The 14,642-nt window shown below is 48.0% G+C and overlaps 1 protein-coding gene across 2 annotated transcripts; it reads right to left on the reverse strand.

Moving 5' to 3' along the window:
* Positions 1 to 1,769: 1,769 nt before the first annotated feature.
* Positions 1,770 to 13,609, reverse strand: HNRNPUL2 (heterogeneous nuclear ribonucleoprotein U like 2). Of its 2 annotated transcripts, XM_087821925.1 has the most exons (14): positions 13,057 to 13,609; positions 10,960 to 11,095; positions 10,587 to 10,663; positions 10,250 to 10,389; positions 9,643 to 9,733; positions 9,434 to 9,546; positions 8,943 to 9,206; positions 8,659 to 8,781; positions 8,127 to 8,255; positions 7,435 to 7,603; positions 6,063 to 6,269; positions 4,978 to 5,051; positions 4,612 to 4,719; positions 1,770 to 4,492 (listed from the first exon to the last, which is right to left on the reverse strand). In XM_087821925.1, exons 1-14 carry the CDS (start codon positions 13,592 to 13,594, stop codon positions 4,412 to 4,414), a joined length of 2,250 nt encoding a protein of 749 aa, XP_087678051.1. In that variant the 5' UTR covers positions 13,595 to 13,609; the 3' UTR covers positions 1,770 to 4,411. The 2 variants fall into 2 exon arrangements, with proteins under 2 accessions (XP_087678051.1, XP_087678052.1); XM_087821926.1 differs by lacking the exons at positions 1,770 to 4,492; positions 4,978 to 5,051 and having other exon boundaries at positions 4,627 to 4,719.
* Between the last annotated feature and the right edge of the window lie 1,033 nt (positions 13,610 to 14,642).

The following is a 14,642-nucleotide window of genomic DNA, read 5'->3' on the forward strand; positions in this document are numbered from 1 at the left end:
CACGGCGTAGCAGGCTCTGGTCGCGTGGATCTTGCGAGGCAGTCGAGGTTTCTGCAGCTTGCAGAGCAGATTCCTTTCGGAGCGGAAACAGAAGAGTGCCGTCAATGTCGGGCGCCGTTCCTTGGTCGCCTCTTGGTCTCCCAGGAGTTGGATAAGCCCGACAGTTGGGTTTCCTGGGGAACTGGCGCTCGCCCTGCTATCTCCCCCTCAGGCCCGTTCTGTCACACCCGTCGGAAGCGGTCCCCGCCCCCAGTGTGCCTACCGCCCCAGGTAATGGTCCAACGTCGTGCCTGCCCAGAAGCCAGACCTAAGCCTCAAAGTCCCCCGAGCCCTCCGGACTCCAACCTGGCAGGTCTGTAAGCCCCAGGATGCCTTTCTAGAAGCCGCCGCCTTCCAGCGGGAACACAGGCGGGACCGGCCCCATGGACTGTCAAGATTCCCCCAGACTGAGGGATATATCCTTCCCAGGGGAAGTCTAGGCGAGTCATGTTTGTGCCTGGGTACTTCTGGGGGAGGGGGCAAGGGGATGCCTCTAGTAACGAGGGTGACGTGTATTATGGATAGCCCATCCCCCACCCCGTCACACAGCAAGACAAGGGGAGAGGACTGCAGAGAAGAACCGGCTGCCCTCCTGGAGTGGGGACCTACCCCTGTTCTCTCAGGAGCTGGCTTAGTTCCTTCTTGGTGCTTTGTGAAAACCCCTGCATCCTGACAGTGCCTGGCACAGAGCTGGCACTCAAACACCTAGTGAATGCACTGAGCTACACATGCTTAAATGGCAAGCAGGGCACAGCAGACACTTTTTCTACTGCACCACAGTGTTTGGCAAATTCCAGGGAAGCAAGTGAAAATTTCCCCATCAGCTCAGACTGGTAAACAGCTGGAAGTGCTCAATAAATGTCATCTTGATACTTTCTTTAAAGCCTTTGTTCACTTTTTCTGCACAATTTTCATACTCATGATAGTAGGGGTAAATGGCTGCAGCCCTAGTTGGGCAAAAAAGGGACTTGAGAGACAAGGCATGAGCTATAAATAACCATTAAAAATGATTAATTAGCTGTAACACTGAGTAACTTGAAATATCCTAGAGAATGGGCAGACACTGAAATCAAGGGTAGCCTTTAGGGTACAAAACCGTAAGCCCCTGGGGTCTGAATCTGGGTCACATAGAGAGAGGTCAGAGCAGTATCTAGATTTGTATCACTGCTCCTTCCAAACACTGGACTGCCCAGAGCCTGTGGCACTCCAGCCTCAGTAAGTCCCTGACCATCTATTAGAAATTACAATTAGGATCAGTTCAGTGCTAGCTGCAATAGTGCTTTTGTTAGTTACCCTGTCATTCTCCAAATTCACGAGGAAATAACCCCCATCAAATATCCTGTTGAATAACTAGGCTTTTCCTCGTAAGTGGCAATTACTCATGAATAAACTTATTTGGCTCCTAAAAGGCATCTGACATTTAATTTCAAGCACCCAGCTGGTTTTAGTGTAGGCCAAATACACAGAGGTCATGACATAATTTATTGTTTTCTATTCCAATGGCTCAAGGTTTTAGCATAAGCAAGCACTAAGTAGGCTAACCCCCAAGTGAAGGCATGGCTGGCTCCAGTGAAGTCGTGGTAAAGTAGGGAGGGAGGAAAGGCCACCCGGGAGGAAAGCCATCCCTGGTTGGACTCAGTGCAACTTGAAGCAGCATCGAAAGTAAATAATAAATCAATCCCCCAGATGACACACTCCACCCGCCAGTGCAGCCACAGGAGATGAGTGAATTCAATCCAAATGGTTATTTATTCTAAAACTGGAAGCTACTGTGCCTACATATTCGCCAGAATGTTGTAATGAGAACAGGGGAGGAAAACGTTACAGATGTAAACAATGACACAGTTACATTTTTTTTAAAAATGGTAAAACCCTTTTTTACTGGCCACTTCCAAGAATGCTTTACAGGTTGTGCAAAAACATTTACAGGCTCCATGTGATGTTTTTCTCACAAGCTTTTCCATCTACAACAACTGCAACAGACGTCTGATAAAACACTAAACAAGTCTTCTAAGGAACACAAGGCTAGGGATCCCTTCTGTTAATCCACATTTGTCCCCTTAACATTGTTTTTTTATAATAAAAAGACAGACAGAAACAAAACCCAGACATCTACTGTTGTTGCGATCGATCTCTTGGACTAAACCAACAGGACGTGGCAGTTTCACTTTCCGCCCACCTAAAAAAGTTGGTTTTTAAAATTTTTTTAAGATGACTCTCTAGTGTCAAAATTTAACAGCAAGTACCTCCCCTAATCCTCCCTCCCCTCAAGAAACCCAAAGGGGCATAGGGTTTGTCCCCTGGCCCTGAGGACCTAGCATTCCCAAACCATGTCATACACTACAAAAAGAAGCTATTCGCTGGAGGGCTAAATATTTGAGAGGGAGTGGCAGGTTCTGCCTTAAATTCAATTTTCTATTATAACATGATCTTGCCCTAAGAAATGTCTTTGGGCTCCAGTTTTCACCTCCTTGCCCTGATACTATGAGCAAAGCTTCTCAAAACCTCCAAGAATAAAAAGTTAGTGGGTTACAGAAAAGTTCATGCAATCACTTCACCCACTGCCACGCACAAATCCATTGGAAGGCACCACAGGAAAGCAGGTGCCCAGAGAAGACATCATTATGAGCAAGCAAACTTACTTCCTACCAGCCCCCATTCCAGCCTCGGGGTCAGAGGTATTTGTGGGGCAGGAGGGTGTATCACAGACAAGGGCAGCTAGAGGGCCAGAACGAGAGGCTGCAGACCTCAAGAAGGGCTGCATGGTGGTCACAGTGGGAGAGGGAGAGAGATCAAATCTCGGCACAAAATTTTAAACAGAGAACTGCTCAGGTGAGGAAATGGAAGTGAAGCATTTTCTAGTGACACAATCCAGGGTCTTTCCTCACCAGGAAGCGCTGCAACATGTGGTATTTGCCGAGTAAGCTCTTGGCTGACTCAATGCTGAGCGGGAAGATGAATTAAAACTGAAGCTACACATTGAAAGAGCATTCCCATATCCCACCCATATCCTTGAACCTAGCCACCTGAAGCTGTTTGTCAAGAATTGGGAGGGTGTTGGTCAAGTTGCAAAGACCATCCCACTGAAGTCTCTCGGCTAGAGGCCCTTCTGGGGACGCACAGGGAAAGCACCCCAGGAGGAATCCTGTTTCAAGAAGTCAGGAAGGGGTGCTCCCTTTCACGCACACGTTACACACACATTCACGCTCTTCCCAAGTTGCAGCAGCCCCGCTGAGCTGCCTCCCTCCCCCCACCCTCCCCTTTCTACTCACGCTCTACCTGTGTATCAAAAAGACCAGTGGGGCTCGGGCCCTCCATACTGTATAAAATAGTTGCTATTCTCAGCACCTGGGCCTGGTAGCCCACACCACAGGATTCACTATGTACATATCCTGCTGCCATGAAAATCCTGCTTCATTTCTGTGTGAGCTGAAACCCTGAGAAACGTTCCTTTTCTCGCACTACAAGAGGACAGATACTCTAACAGAGATGACTTCAGAGACTTCATGCCTATCTCAGCCTTGGAAGACAGAGAGGACAGTCTGACGAGCGCACTCTTCAGGCTGAGGCCTGCAACCCCATTCTTCCCCCAAGATGTGATGGGAATTCATCAGTTGGTACACAGGGGGTGCAAGCTATTCTGCTCTGCGAACAAACACAGTCCCCCTGCCTCCTTAGCCTGGGAATCCTATATAATAGAACCATCCAACAGGTAGTCTCCAGGCCTCAGCCAAACAGCACAAAGGCACAGGGAAGTGGAGACAGTGCCACTCTGGCCTCCCAGCCCACCAGACCAGATATCCCAAGAGGGAAAGGTCGGTAAAGAAAATACAAACGGTTAGTTGGTGCAAGTGATTGATAAGAGCCAATCGTTTATTTTCACTGCCCCAGTCACAAGCTCTCCCTGTCCCACTCCTGCCTGCTATGGAGAGCGCCCTCACATGCCTGCCCACCTTCTCCACGCCACCTCATCACTCTCCTTATGTGGCTGCCGGTCCCGCTGCCTTACAACGTCAGAAGGGTGACACATTCAGTACTTTTCCTGTCCAGCTGCAGGGTATAGGACAGGCAGCCCTAAGTGCTGCTTTCTGAGCAAATGTTTTTTGATTACAAATATCTAACTAGGTTTGAAATGTTTTATAGAATAAGACAATATTCTTTTCAACAAACTTTAAAAAAAATGTACAGTTTTGTTGTTTGATTTCACCTCCCCCCTCCCCCACCCCTGCTTGAGCACCCTCCCTCCCACCACCCCTCCCCGGCAGCTCAGCCCCACCCCGACAGCCCCTGTTTTCCTTGGTTGTGTTTTGGGGGATGCCTGGCACCCCCAGAGATTCAGCTTCATGGCTGACAGGTGACAAGGGCAGGGGCTTCACCGATACCCTTGGTAACCGTAGTAGTTCCTGTAGTATCGGTCTCTGTCCTGGGGGTGGTGGTAGTAGTAATTCTGCCACTAGAAGAGAGGGGAAACCCCATCACTTGAAGCCACAGCTGGCTGAGGACAGAGAGGCATGACACTCAGGCCTCTGGTCCTGCCTCCCTTCACCCTCTCTATCCCCAGGAGATACTTACATCCCGATTGTACTGTCTGTAATAGTCCCTGTATCTGTTGTACTCATAATCTCGGCTATAGAATCGATCATAGTCTCCCCGGTATCGATCGTAGAAATTACGGTAACCCTGAGAGAGGAGAAAGAGAAGTGAAGATTTAGGGGTTTCCAGCATCACGATCCGCTGCTATCCCCCGTCTTAAATGAAACGCATCTCAGCTTGATTTTATAACAGACTTAATCCTCCCAGGATAAATTCTTCCAGAGGAACACATTAAAGGGGCAAAAGCTAAGCCCTGAGGAAACAGCCCAAACCACTCTGCTCCCCCAAGCCAATAGGAATGGCTAGCACGGCCCAGAGGAGGAGCAGGAGGAGAGCTGCACTCACCCCTCTGTTTCCAGACTGCCCCCAGTACTGCTGCCCGTAGGCCCGGTTGTCGTAGCCTCGGCGCTGCCCGCCCACTGGAAGAGAAACGGGAGAGCACGCTCAGACAGCTGGCGTGGGGTCCTGGCTCCACGTCTGAGTGGAAATCAAAAAGTCGGAGCCAAAGGCAATTCTGGGATAATAGGAGGCCTGCTTCTGTGAGGCTCACACAATGTTAATTAAAGCACCAGCCGGGATCTTTTAGAAAGTCTGGGGGGGGGGGGGGGGGCAGAGGAATAGCGAGCGACACAAGAAAGCTGAGCCACCCTGCTTTTGAAGCTCCCCAACTCCTGCAAAATACTTAAGATGGCAGAGATACTTGGCAGAGTTAGAAACACGAGTAAACACTGCCATTCATAGATCGCTGACCTTCAGCCTGGGAAGGGTCTCAGATGCCACAGAACCCTGGCCCATCATTTTACATAAATGAAACAAAGTCTGAGTGATATACATCCCTCCAAGGTAGGAGCTGTGGTATTCCCAGTGCCTAGCACATAGCAGGCACTCAGAAGTTTTGTTGACTTGCGCACACACTCCCATTTCCAAAGGGAATGAATGCACAGTGGAGGGTTAACTGACAAACTGGACACTCAGGAGGGACATTAATTCCACCAGTAGCCTAAACTACTTTGTAACCCCCCAAATTAGTGAATAATGCATTCACTTTCTGGTCTTTACGGTTGGGTTGATCCACCAGACAGACAGAGCAGTAAGAAAACTTAATGCGAGGATCCAGTTTCACTGCATGAGTCCTTTAGATATACTGCAACAGTGCAGTGGGAAACCCACGTGTACAAATAAAACCCAGACAAATGAGAGGGCGCAAGCACTGCTTCCCACAGAACCAAATATTTTTGCTGAAAAATAACTACCTTTTACTGAAGGGTTATGGGAACAGCACGGGAGCTGGGGTTAGAGCACACAGGAATAAGCTCCATAAAGAAGTTACTTCCTTATTCCGTGTTACTGACTGACTTGGTTTCCTTGTGGATCCTGCTCAGCACAAAGCACAGACTGCGGCCAGGGGCTGGCAGGCCCCCAGGACTCACCATAGCCTTGGCCTTGGCCTCGGCTTCGGTTCTGCCGGTTGCGCTTGTTTCGATTATTTCGGCGGTTTGTTCTTTTCTCTGAGGGGGGCAGCAGCTTCCTTGCCTCCTCTTTGTACTTAGTGACAAGAGGCTGAGCTTCTTCCTTCTCCAGCTCCCCATATGTCACCTCATCCATATAGTCGCATTTTTCAGGCAAAGAGAAGTTGGCTATAAGAGTAAGAGAGAAGCTTGTGGGCCTGAAAAGTGCATAGATGGGTAAGATCTCATTATAAAAACTCTATTACAGGAAGAACAAGATTTCCTAAACCTTCTCTGCTAATGCACAAAAAAGCACTGGTACCCTCTACCATAGGCTTTCCCTACATTTTAACAACCCCAGGGAAAGGTCTACCTGTGAACTGTAGATTTACAAGTTCTCAAGTGATCCATAATAAATTAATAGTGAACTGGGGTTAAGGTTTCTTATCAGGACAGAAGCACGTAGCCAGAGGCTAAAAGTAACTGAGAAAGTTTTGGTGTTGGTTAGATAAGAAGCTAAGAAACACAAGTTCAGAGGCTGAGTCCCAGTGGAATTCAGTTCAATGGGGGGGCTCTCTTAATCCTTAGATGAATCCAGTTAACCCTCTTGAACTAAATTCCTCCAAGAGCCTGGTTATCAGTTATAGACTGGCATAGTTCATTTTCAGCAAACTCAGACAATCTGGTTCTTAAATGTGTAACCAGCTCCCATCCCTGGGCGTTACCACAATTCAGAGAGCCAGTAGTTGACAGCACAGGTGGGAGCTGAAGGCAGCAAGGGGGGGAAAATCACTAAAGAGAACAGCAGGAAGCACAATCAAGATAGGTAATTCCTCGGGGACCCTGCTATTAGGCTTTGTATTGCATTAAAGATTTCAGGCTCCTACCAAAAACCAAAACAAACAACAAACAAGTCTAATGTGTTAGCAGAAATCAAGATATAATGATGAGATCATTCAATCCCACCACTGTATTTTAATTTGAATCATAACACCCTCACCCTAATATAAATTCAGTAAAGCAAAGCTTCATTTCATTCACAACTGCCTTACACCTAGAACAGTACTGGAAAACAGAGAGTTTTAAGTACTGACTAAGTGAATGACTGACTCAGTGAAGCTTCTGCCTTGAGTTTTAATTATCCTGTGGTCTATCGCTATCGCATCTGACCCAGAATGAGCCAAGGAGCCAGTGCCATCACTCTGCTTATTCATTTACCTACAAGTGCTCACACCCATTAATTTACTCTTCAGATTTAGACTTCCGGGGGGAGAATCACTCCAGGGGCTAAGAGGCCCGAGTAAGGGGTGCACGGACCAAGGATAGGATCCTTAACTGTACAACTTTAGCCCACCTTTCATCTCCAGCATTATAGACTCAGGCACATCGTCTCCCTCCACTTCCTTCCTCAACTCCAGCCTCTTCATCCAGTCTTCCTCGTTGGGGACAACCACCACCACTTTCCGAGAGAACGTCTTGAACAGCAATAGCTTCCGCCTTTGGCCGGAGTTGTACACGTTACACTGGGGATCGGAGAAGTAACAGATGTTTGAGAAAGAAAAGTCATCACTCAAATTCAACTGAAACACGCGCTGAGCATCTTTCACAAGTGAGGCACCGAATGAGGTCTTACACACAGCTCCTTTCATTCTCCAAGCTCTGCATGACAGACACTATTGGGTTTTGCGTATCAGAAAAACTGAGACTCAATGAGGCCCAGACTTGTCTAAGGTAACAAACCTAGTAAGCGGTGGAGCCAGGAATCCAAAGGAGCTCTAACACTCATTCCAGTGCCTCTATTAAGTGTTTTATACTCTCTGGTGAAAACACTAATAAGAGATATCTCTAAGTTCAAAAAACATTACAACTATGAATACAAGCATTTGGTCATAATTAAGTAAACTGATTCTGTTCCTTAACTCAGTCTCTTTCTACAAATTCACCCCACTTTGACTCTAAGCAATTATATCAGATTAAATGGATGCCAAAATTTTCACCTTTGGATCTTCTGTAAAATGAGGTTTCTTTTGAACATATGAAAAATACCTGATCAAGAATGAAGTTCCTCTTTGTCCGGGAAGCAATCTGGACCAGTTTACTAAGGCACTGGGAGGCTTGCTGGACTAAAAGGTCTCGGCTTTTGGGGTCCATTTCTGGCTCCTCAAGCCCCTTCATCTGATCAGTTTGAAAGAAAATGAAGAGAAACACAAGAAGTTATACTGCAAGTTAAAGCCCAGGAGTCATTGGTGTCACCTCTTTGATGCCACCAAAGCTACCACATCAGTTCATTCCTATTCCTTAGTGCCATGAATGTTGTCCATTTTCTGCAGGAATCACTTCCAGTCTTAAGCTGGATATATTCCAGATTTTATCGGCTTTCAGAAATATGACAACACAGCAAAGGGGGGAAAAACCATCCCTTTCACATATATTAGAGAAGAACTCATTTCTCTGTTTGTGGGACCCTTTGTTCTCAGACACTTGAAAGACTAACCAACTCCACTGGGAAAAAGTTATAGGAGTTTCTTGATACCTCCAGCGCAAATATGCAGTTGACTAATCTCCCCCAGCAACTCACCTTCATTTGATTGAGGACAGTCTCAGCTCCCAGGACATTGTATCTTTTCTCAGGATTTTCTTTTGAGTATTTCAGTGCCCACTGAGTCTTTCCAGATCCAGGCAGTCCCACCATCAGAATCACCTGCAAGTAAATAGAACCAGGAATGCTATAAAAAAATAAATGAGGGTCATGTTTGAAAGTTCACTTTAATAATACTGTCCCCTGCCCCAGCTCAGTAGAACTTTGAGAAGAAATTTATTACCGCCCCGGCCCCCCCACAGCATGAACACTGTGTGCCATACCTCGCACTCCTCTATGGTCTTAGGTGGGACTGCAGTGCGCACACGCTCCTCAACAGGCACAGCATGGATGAACACAAACTCTTCTGGCGGTGGGAAGAAGGGCTCCTCCTTCTGACCAAAATTTAATTCTACAACACAATTTTTGCAGAGGACATGGGGTAGGAGGGCCCGGTCTCCCAGGGATTCTTTGTTGATCCGGAATGCCACACCTAGGTCTTCTCCATTCTTGGAAAAGGAAAGTTCTACTTCTTCAGTCTCAAAATTCTACAATGACAAATGACAAGAGCACTTATGGGCTTACAGGGTTTGAAGATGATTGAATCTTACAATTTGATATTTTAAAAAAACAAACTCATAGGTTGCTGCACAACACAATTAAGCAAGTAATGCATCAAATACATAAAATACAGCAACTGATGGAAAGGGAGCTGAATTCCCAGTGCCCAATACCCTCTCCCTGCTATGAATCCACAACTTCCAGGAGCACTTACAGCAAAGCAGCCAATGACATCATTCTCCCCAAAAGTCTGGCCAAATTCCTCAAACTGCCCATTCTCTGCCTTGAGCCCTCGTCCGTCAAAACCATAAGAGAATTCGTCCTCACCTAGAATAGCGAACAAGTTAGTTACTGACGCCCAAGCTTCCCACGAAGTAATCAATACGGTAGCAAACACTAACGATGAAGTTAAAGTAACTTTACCAAGCTGTGGATGGGAAAAATCAACAGACCATCCAACTCGAAGGAGAGAAACCTCTGTGCAGCCTTCTTTCACTGGGAGATTCTGGGTTACCTGGCCATGTCAGAAAAAAACCTCTCAGATACTCTGACCAATTCAGAAGCAAAGTTTGTTAAAAAGACAAGATATTTATTTATTCCTCACCCGAGGATATGTTTTTATTGATTTTAGAGAGAGACGAAGGGAGAGAGAGAGAAACATTGATCAGTCACCTCCCATATGCGCCCCAACTGGGGACCAAACCCGAAACCTAGGTAAGTGCCCTAACTGGAAATCAAACCTACAACCCTTATGTATGGGACAACGCTCAAACCAAATGAGCTACCAGGCCAGAGCAAGACAAGATTTTTATACAAACTGAAAATGACAACTATAACAACTCAACATCAGAATGATAACTGTCAATGAACTTAAACCAAAGCCCTCCGAGGGGTCAATTTCTTGATTACTGGAGCTAAGGTTATTGTTGAAGTGGTGCCTTTTTCTGCACTAATAAAATACTGGTGGGCCAGTACATAGTTTAATGAATAATTTAACAAATGAATGGTCTTAATGAGCTGTACATACTACCTTGGCCTCAAAGCAGACTTTCCCCTTTGTCACTCCATAAGTACTCCTTGCCCCAGACCACAGCGTGGGGAACTTCTCCGACAAAAGTGGCTGCCCTCCATAGCGGTCTTTGCTCACTTGAAAATGGAGATCCGAGGTATCTGTTAGAAAGAAGCAATCTTTACTCCAGTGCTCAACACTTGGAAGCCACCAAGAAAACACAAGTATACTCAGTTGTCAAGAATGGATACAAAGTCTCTCAGGTGCTAAGACTCTTAAAAATTGCAGGCCATGAAGTTTTAATCTCCAAAATCACTTCTGACTGGTTAAAACCCCAACCTGTCTGCCTTGTACATACACGTGTCCAGGTTCACAAGGGTGTCATCCTCCTCCTCGTCCTTCACCTCTTCCTCAGGGGGTGGTGGCGACTTGGAGCTATACATGCAAAAGAAAAGCAAATACAATGTAACCAAAGCCCTCTGCTTCCAGGGGGTCTGCACGACATTATGTCGCTTTTAAACTATCAGTGAATATTAAATTCCAGCAGAGCTTCTTTCAGTAACTGAGAAAAGGGCAACAAGAGCTTTCAGAGTAGATTTGATCTAAAACTTATACCTATAAAAACCTATTCCATTTTTAATCCACCCCTCTTTCCGGACTCTCCAATCAACACCAAGTACACCAAAATCAGAGCAGACACTCCCTTCAATGAAAGGGACTGTTTCCCTCACCGGCTGTGGTAAGCCTCCTCTCGGAATTCATAGTAAGCTCGGCCATGTTCATCCTTCTCATCCCGCTGTCTCTTTACCCCCCGCCGCTCACCATCTGAGCCTGCTGGTTTTGACTTTTCACTATCTTGGTCATCTCCTACAAAAAGGAGGGAAAGAAAATCAGCGTTTTCATACTGGAGCGTAGAATAAGCTCACAACCAACAGAAACTAAAGGGGGACCTGAGTATCTGTCTCATCAGGATAGCCAAGTTAATCCCACTGCATCCACAGGATCTTTTATTTCCAAAGATCATCTTCCTATCACTGGCTGAAATTTTATTTATTTTAAAAAGGACACTATGGGCTAATTACAGTTAAGCAGTAGATAAAAACTGGACAAGTTTTGCTTTCTAAATTTATCTGCTTAAATCAGGTCAAACTTGCAGCTTTCCCCACCAATACGACATAAAAAATCTTCACTGGTTTATTTAATTTTGACTCTTAATGGTCAGATTTGGATTTAAGCTAGACACAAAACATATTTTCCAGCACAGCACTTTTCCACAGCTTCATGATACAGAAGCCTCAATTTCCAGCTTTAAAATGCACAGCCATCCATGGGTTTACTTATATAGCAAGTGGATGCAGGTGCATGATACAGAGCTGTATTTTTATCATGGGTTTTTACTGAAAGTTGCAAGAGCAAAACCATTAATTCACAAGAGACCCATAAATAATACTACATCTTTACTGCACATAATTTGGGGACAGAAAGGTGCTATCATATATTTAGCAACATTCTTTACTAGAGGACACAACACCCAGGAGTTTTCCCTTAAGCCTTTGTAGTTTTCAGTACAAAGGCTTTTAAATAATAACTTAAGGCAGTCCTTTATTCTTTAACCTTTTTCATTTTATTTTTTCCATCACCATTTATCCCCTCTATGCCCTCTTCCACCTCTCCCACCCTTACCCCCTCCCTCAACCATTTTTATCTGCTATTTGGGGTACACATTATGTCAAAGGTTATGTAATGGGATTTTTGTTCAGGGACACAGGACAAACAATCTTCAAGTTGCACGTGACTGCATTGCATGGGTTCCAATTATACCATGATACTAAGTAGCAGCCTAAACAATGTATTATAAAAAGAACCAAGGCGGTAACCCACTTCATAGTAAGACTTGGAAGCAGCTCTAGCTTTCCTCCTTACTCTGACACATAGTTAGGGATCAGCTCTAACCATCCAATTACTTCAAAGGAAGACAGGTCACTAACTCCCTGGGCCAACTTTACACTTTCTTTTCCACAAGGTTACTTGATGGACCTACCAACACCTCAATCATTTCAATTCAGTTAGGGACCTGAAACGTAAAAGGCTAGCTAAGTGTACAGCAAATTTTAAAATAAGCCCATCCATCAGCTCAGTTGGAAGACCACATTTTAATCATAACACAAGTAAGGTAAAACCCCCTAGCCAGTTAACTGACTTCTTTTAACTGCACTAGATAAGACTTCTCACTAGTTAACTATTAAACTCGACACCGTCACACCACAGGCTGTCCCCCTGCTGCTAACGCAGAAGCCAGGTTAGATGGCCAGATTCTGTGTGGCTCAAGCTATACCACGGTGCGCCTGATGGATCGAACTTTGACGAATTTAGTTTACTATAAAGCTTAATATTTTTATGGCGAAAAAGTCAACAGTCAGCCCGAAAGCCAAAACCTCCAACAGTCGGTCTGGCTGTCGTGGAATGGCCAATTCCTCAGTGCACTCCCGGTTTAGGAAAAGATAACCAGCACCGTGGGAGGCTGCTCCACAGGTAGCTCGGAAGCAGTTCGCATGCAACACTGCTCACTTTCATCCACTACCAACGAACCGAGTTAGGCAGGAACCTCCCTCCTGCAGAGTGGGGCAACCAGAGGCGGCCAAACCTCCCAGAAAGGTGCGTAGAGAATAAAAGCTACCTCCCCTGGGGAATCCCATCAAATGGCGGTGGGAATATTGCATTTTCAGGCAAGCGAGAACAAGGGATCGGACCCCGCGGTGCAAGACTGGGTGCCTGGGACAAGGGCGCACCGGGCAGGTTGGAGCCGGGCTCCGCTGCCAGCACCTCACCCTGTTCCTCTGCGGCCTTGTCACCCGGCGCCTCGGATCCCGGCGTCTCGTCCCCGCTCCGCTCCTCCGGCTCGTCTTCTTCCCCCTTGCCGGTGCCCTGCTCTTCGCCACCATTTACGCCACCTGACTCGGCCGTGGCCTCCTCAGCCGGCGTCTCGGAAGCATCGGGCTCGGCCGCGGCCTCCACGGCTGCCGCCTCCGGGGGCTCCGGTGGCGGCTGCGCGGCCTGGTCCGAGGCCTGGGCAGGGGGTGGCTCTTCATCCTCGTCCTCAAGCAGCGCCTCCTCGTCCTCCTCCTCCTCTTCGTCCTCCTCTTCGTCCCCGCCCGGGCCGCCGCCCGACGCGGCCACAGGCCGAGGCTCCGCCTTGCAGGCCCCGCCGGGCACGGCCCCGCCACCACCGGCTTCGTCCTCGAGCATCTCGGCGTCCAGCGCCTCCTGCAGCCGCTGCGCCAGATCCACCTTGAGGCCGCGCGAGTCCAGGCCCCGCCGCTGCAGCTCCGACCGCAGCTCGGTCACTTTCAGCCGCTTCACCTCCATTGCCGCCGCCGCCTCCTCCGCCTCCCGCTGCCTCCTCCCCTGCGAACCGACGACCGAGCCCGACCGCGCAGGCGCCGCCGCCGCCCGCCTCCGCTTCACGCGCCAGCACTGAGCCCGCGCGAGCGAGCGCACGTACGGACGCACGCAGGCGACTAGGGCTGCGCGCAGCCTCTGCTACGGATCTCCTTTCTGCTCCCCTCCCCTTTTCGGCCGACGGAGCCCAAAAAACGCAGCGGGGAAGTATTTCCCTTCCTGCTCCCGCGGTTCCCCTGCCGCAAGCGGGCGCGCGCCGAGGACGACGGACTTCCCTCCCTTTACCTCCCTCCCCCCTCACCTACTGGCCAATCGCCGCCGGTGTTTCACTGCGCAGCCGCATCGGAGCCAGAGACGGGAAAAGCCTGGCTGCGGCTCAAGTGCCTCGTAGCATGGAGGCGTGTGCGCCCTTCTTTCCGTACTTCCAGCCGGAGTTGCGCAGCCGCCCGGAGCTCCCCTCCCACACGCCCCTCCCATCCCGTCACCACCCTCACTCCTGCCTTCCGATCGCGCTTTAGTCTTGGGACTCGCTCGCTAGTCTCTTTTCCTACTGTCTATGCATGCAGCAGCTTCTTGAGAGTTTGAAAAAAAAAATCCAGAAGGGAAGCTGTTGCAAAGTGAAAGCCTCCTAGTAACTCTCTTTCTGATTAGTAGACCAAAGGGCTCTCCAAAACCAAGAAATACAGTAACCTCTGGCCCCGCCCCCAATCCCTTAACGTCTACCTAGCAACAACGTCCAGACCTCGCCTTTTAGCTAGTTTATTGGCCAACTTGAATCGTCATCTGCAATTTTGATTGGTCATCCATGATCGTCCGAATTTTTCCTATTGGTGAAGTTGCCACGGGATTTTTTTTTTTTTTTTTTTTCCGGGTTGGTCTGCAGGGGGCTGGAAAGGCGGGGTCGTTTCTGCGGGATTACTTTTCTGGGGCCGCTTCTGATTGGGCCGCGTGGTGCAATGCGCGCGACCCTTTAGACAACAAACTGTCAAGAGACTGGCCCTCGCCCTCTGGCTGC

The sequence above is a fragment of the Miniopterus natalensis genome, chromosome 11 (genome assembly GCF_054644295.1).
Source record: "Miniopterus natalensis isolate mMinNat1 chromosome 11, mMinNat1.hap1, whole genome shotgun sequence".
Lineage (NCBI taxonomy): Eukaryota > Metazoa > Chordata > Mammalia > Chiroptera > Miniopteridae > Miniopterus > Miniopterus natalensis.

What these genes read in the sequence shown, in the direction of transcription:
- HNRNPUL2 (XM_087821925.1), bottom strand. Translation starts at nt 13,594, where the DNA reads ATGGAGGTGAAGCGGCTGAAAGTGACCGAGCTGCGGTCGGAGCTGCAG. An exon ending in CCTTGTGAACCTGGACACGT is followed by an intron (nt 10,390 to 10,586) that starts GTATGTACAAGG and finishes TCTTTCTAACAG; the next exon opens with ATACCTCGGATCTCCATTTT. An exon ending in ACAGACAGTACAATCGGGAT is followed by an intron (nt 4,493 to 4,611) that starts GTAAGTATCTCC and finishes CCTCTCTTCTAG; the next exon opens with TGGCAGAATTACTACTACCA.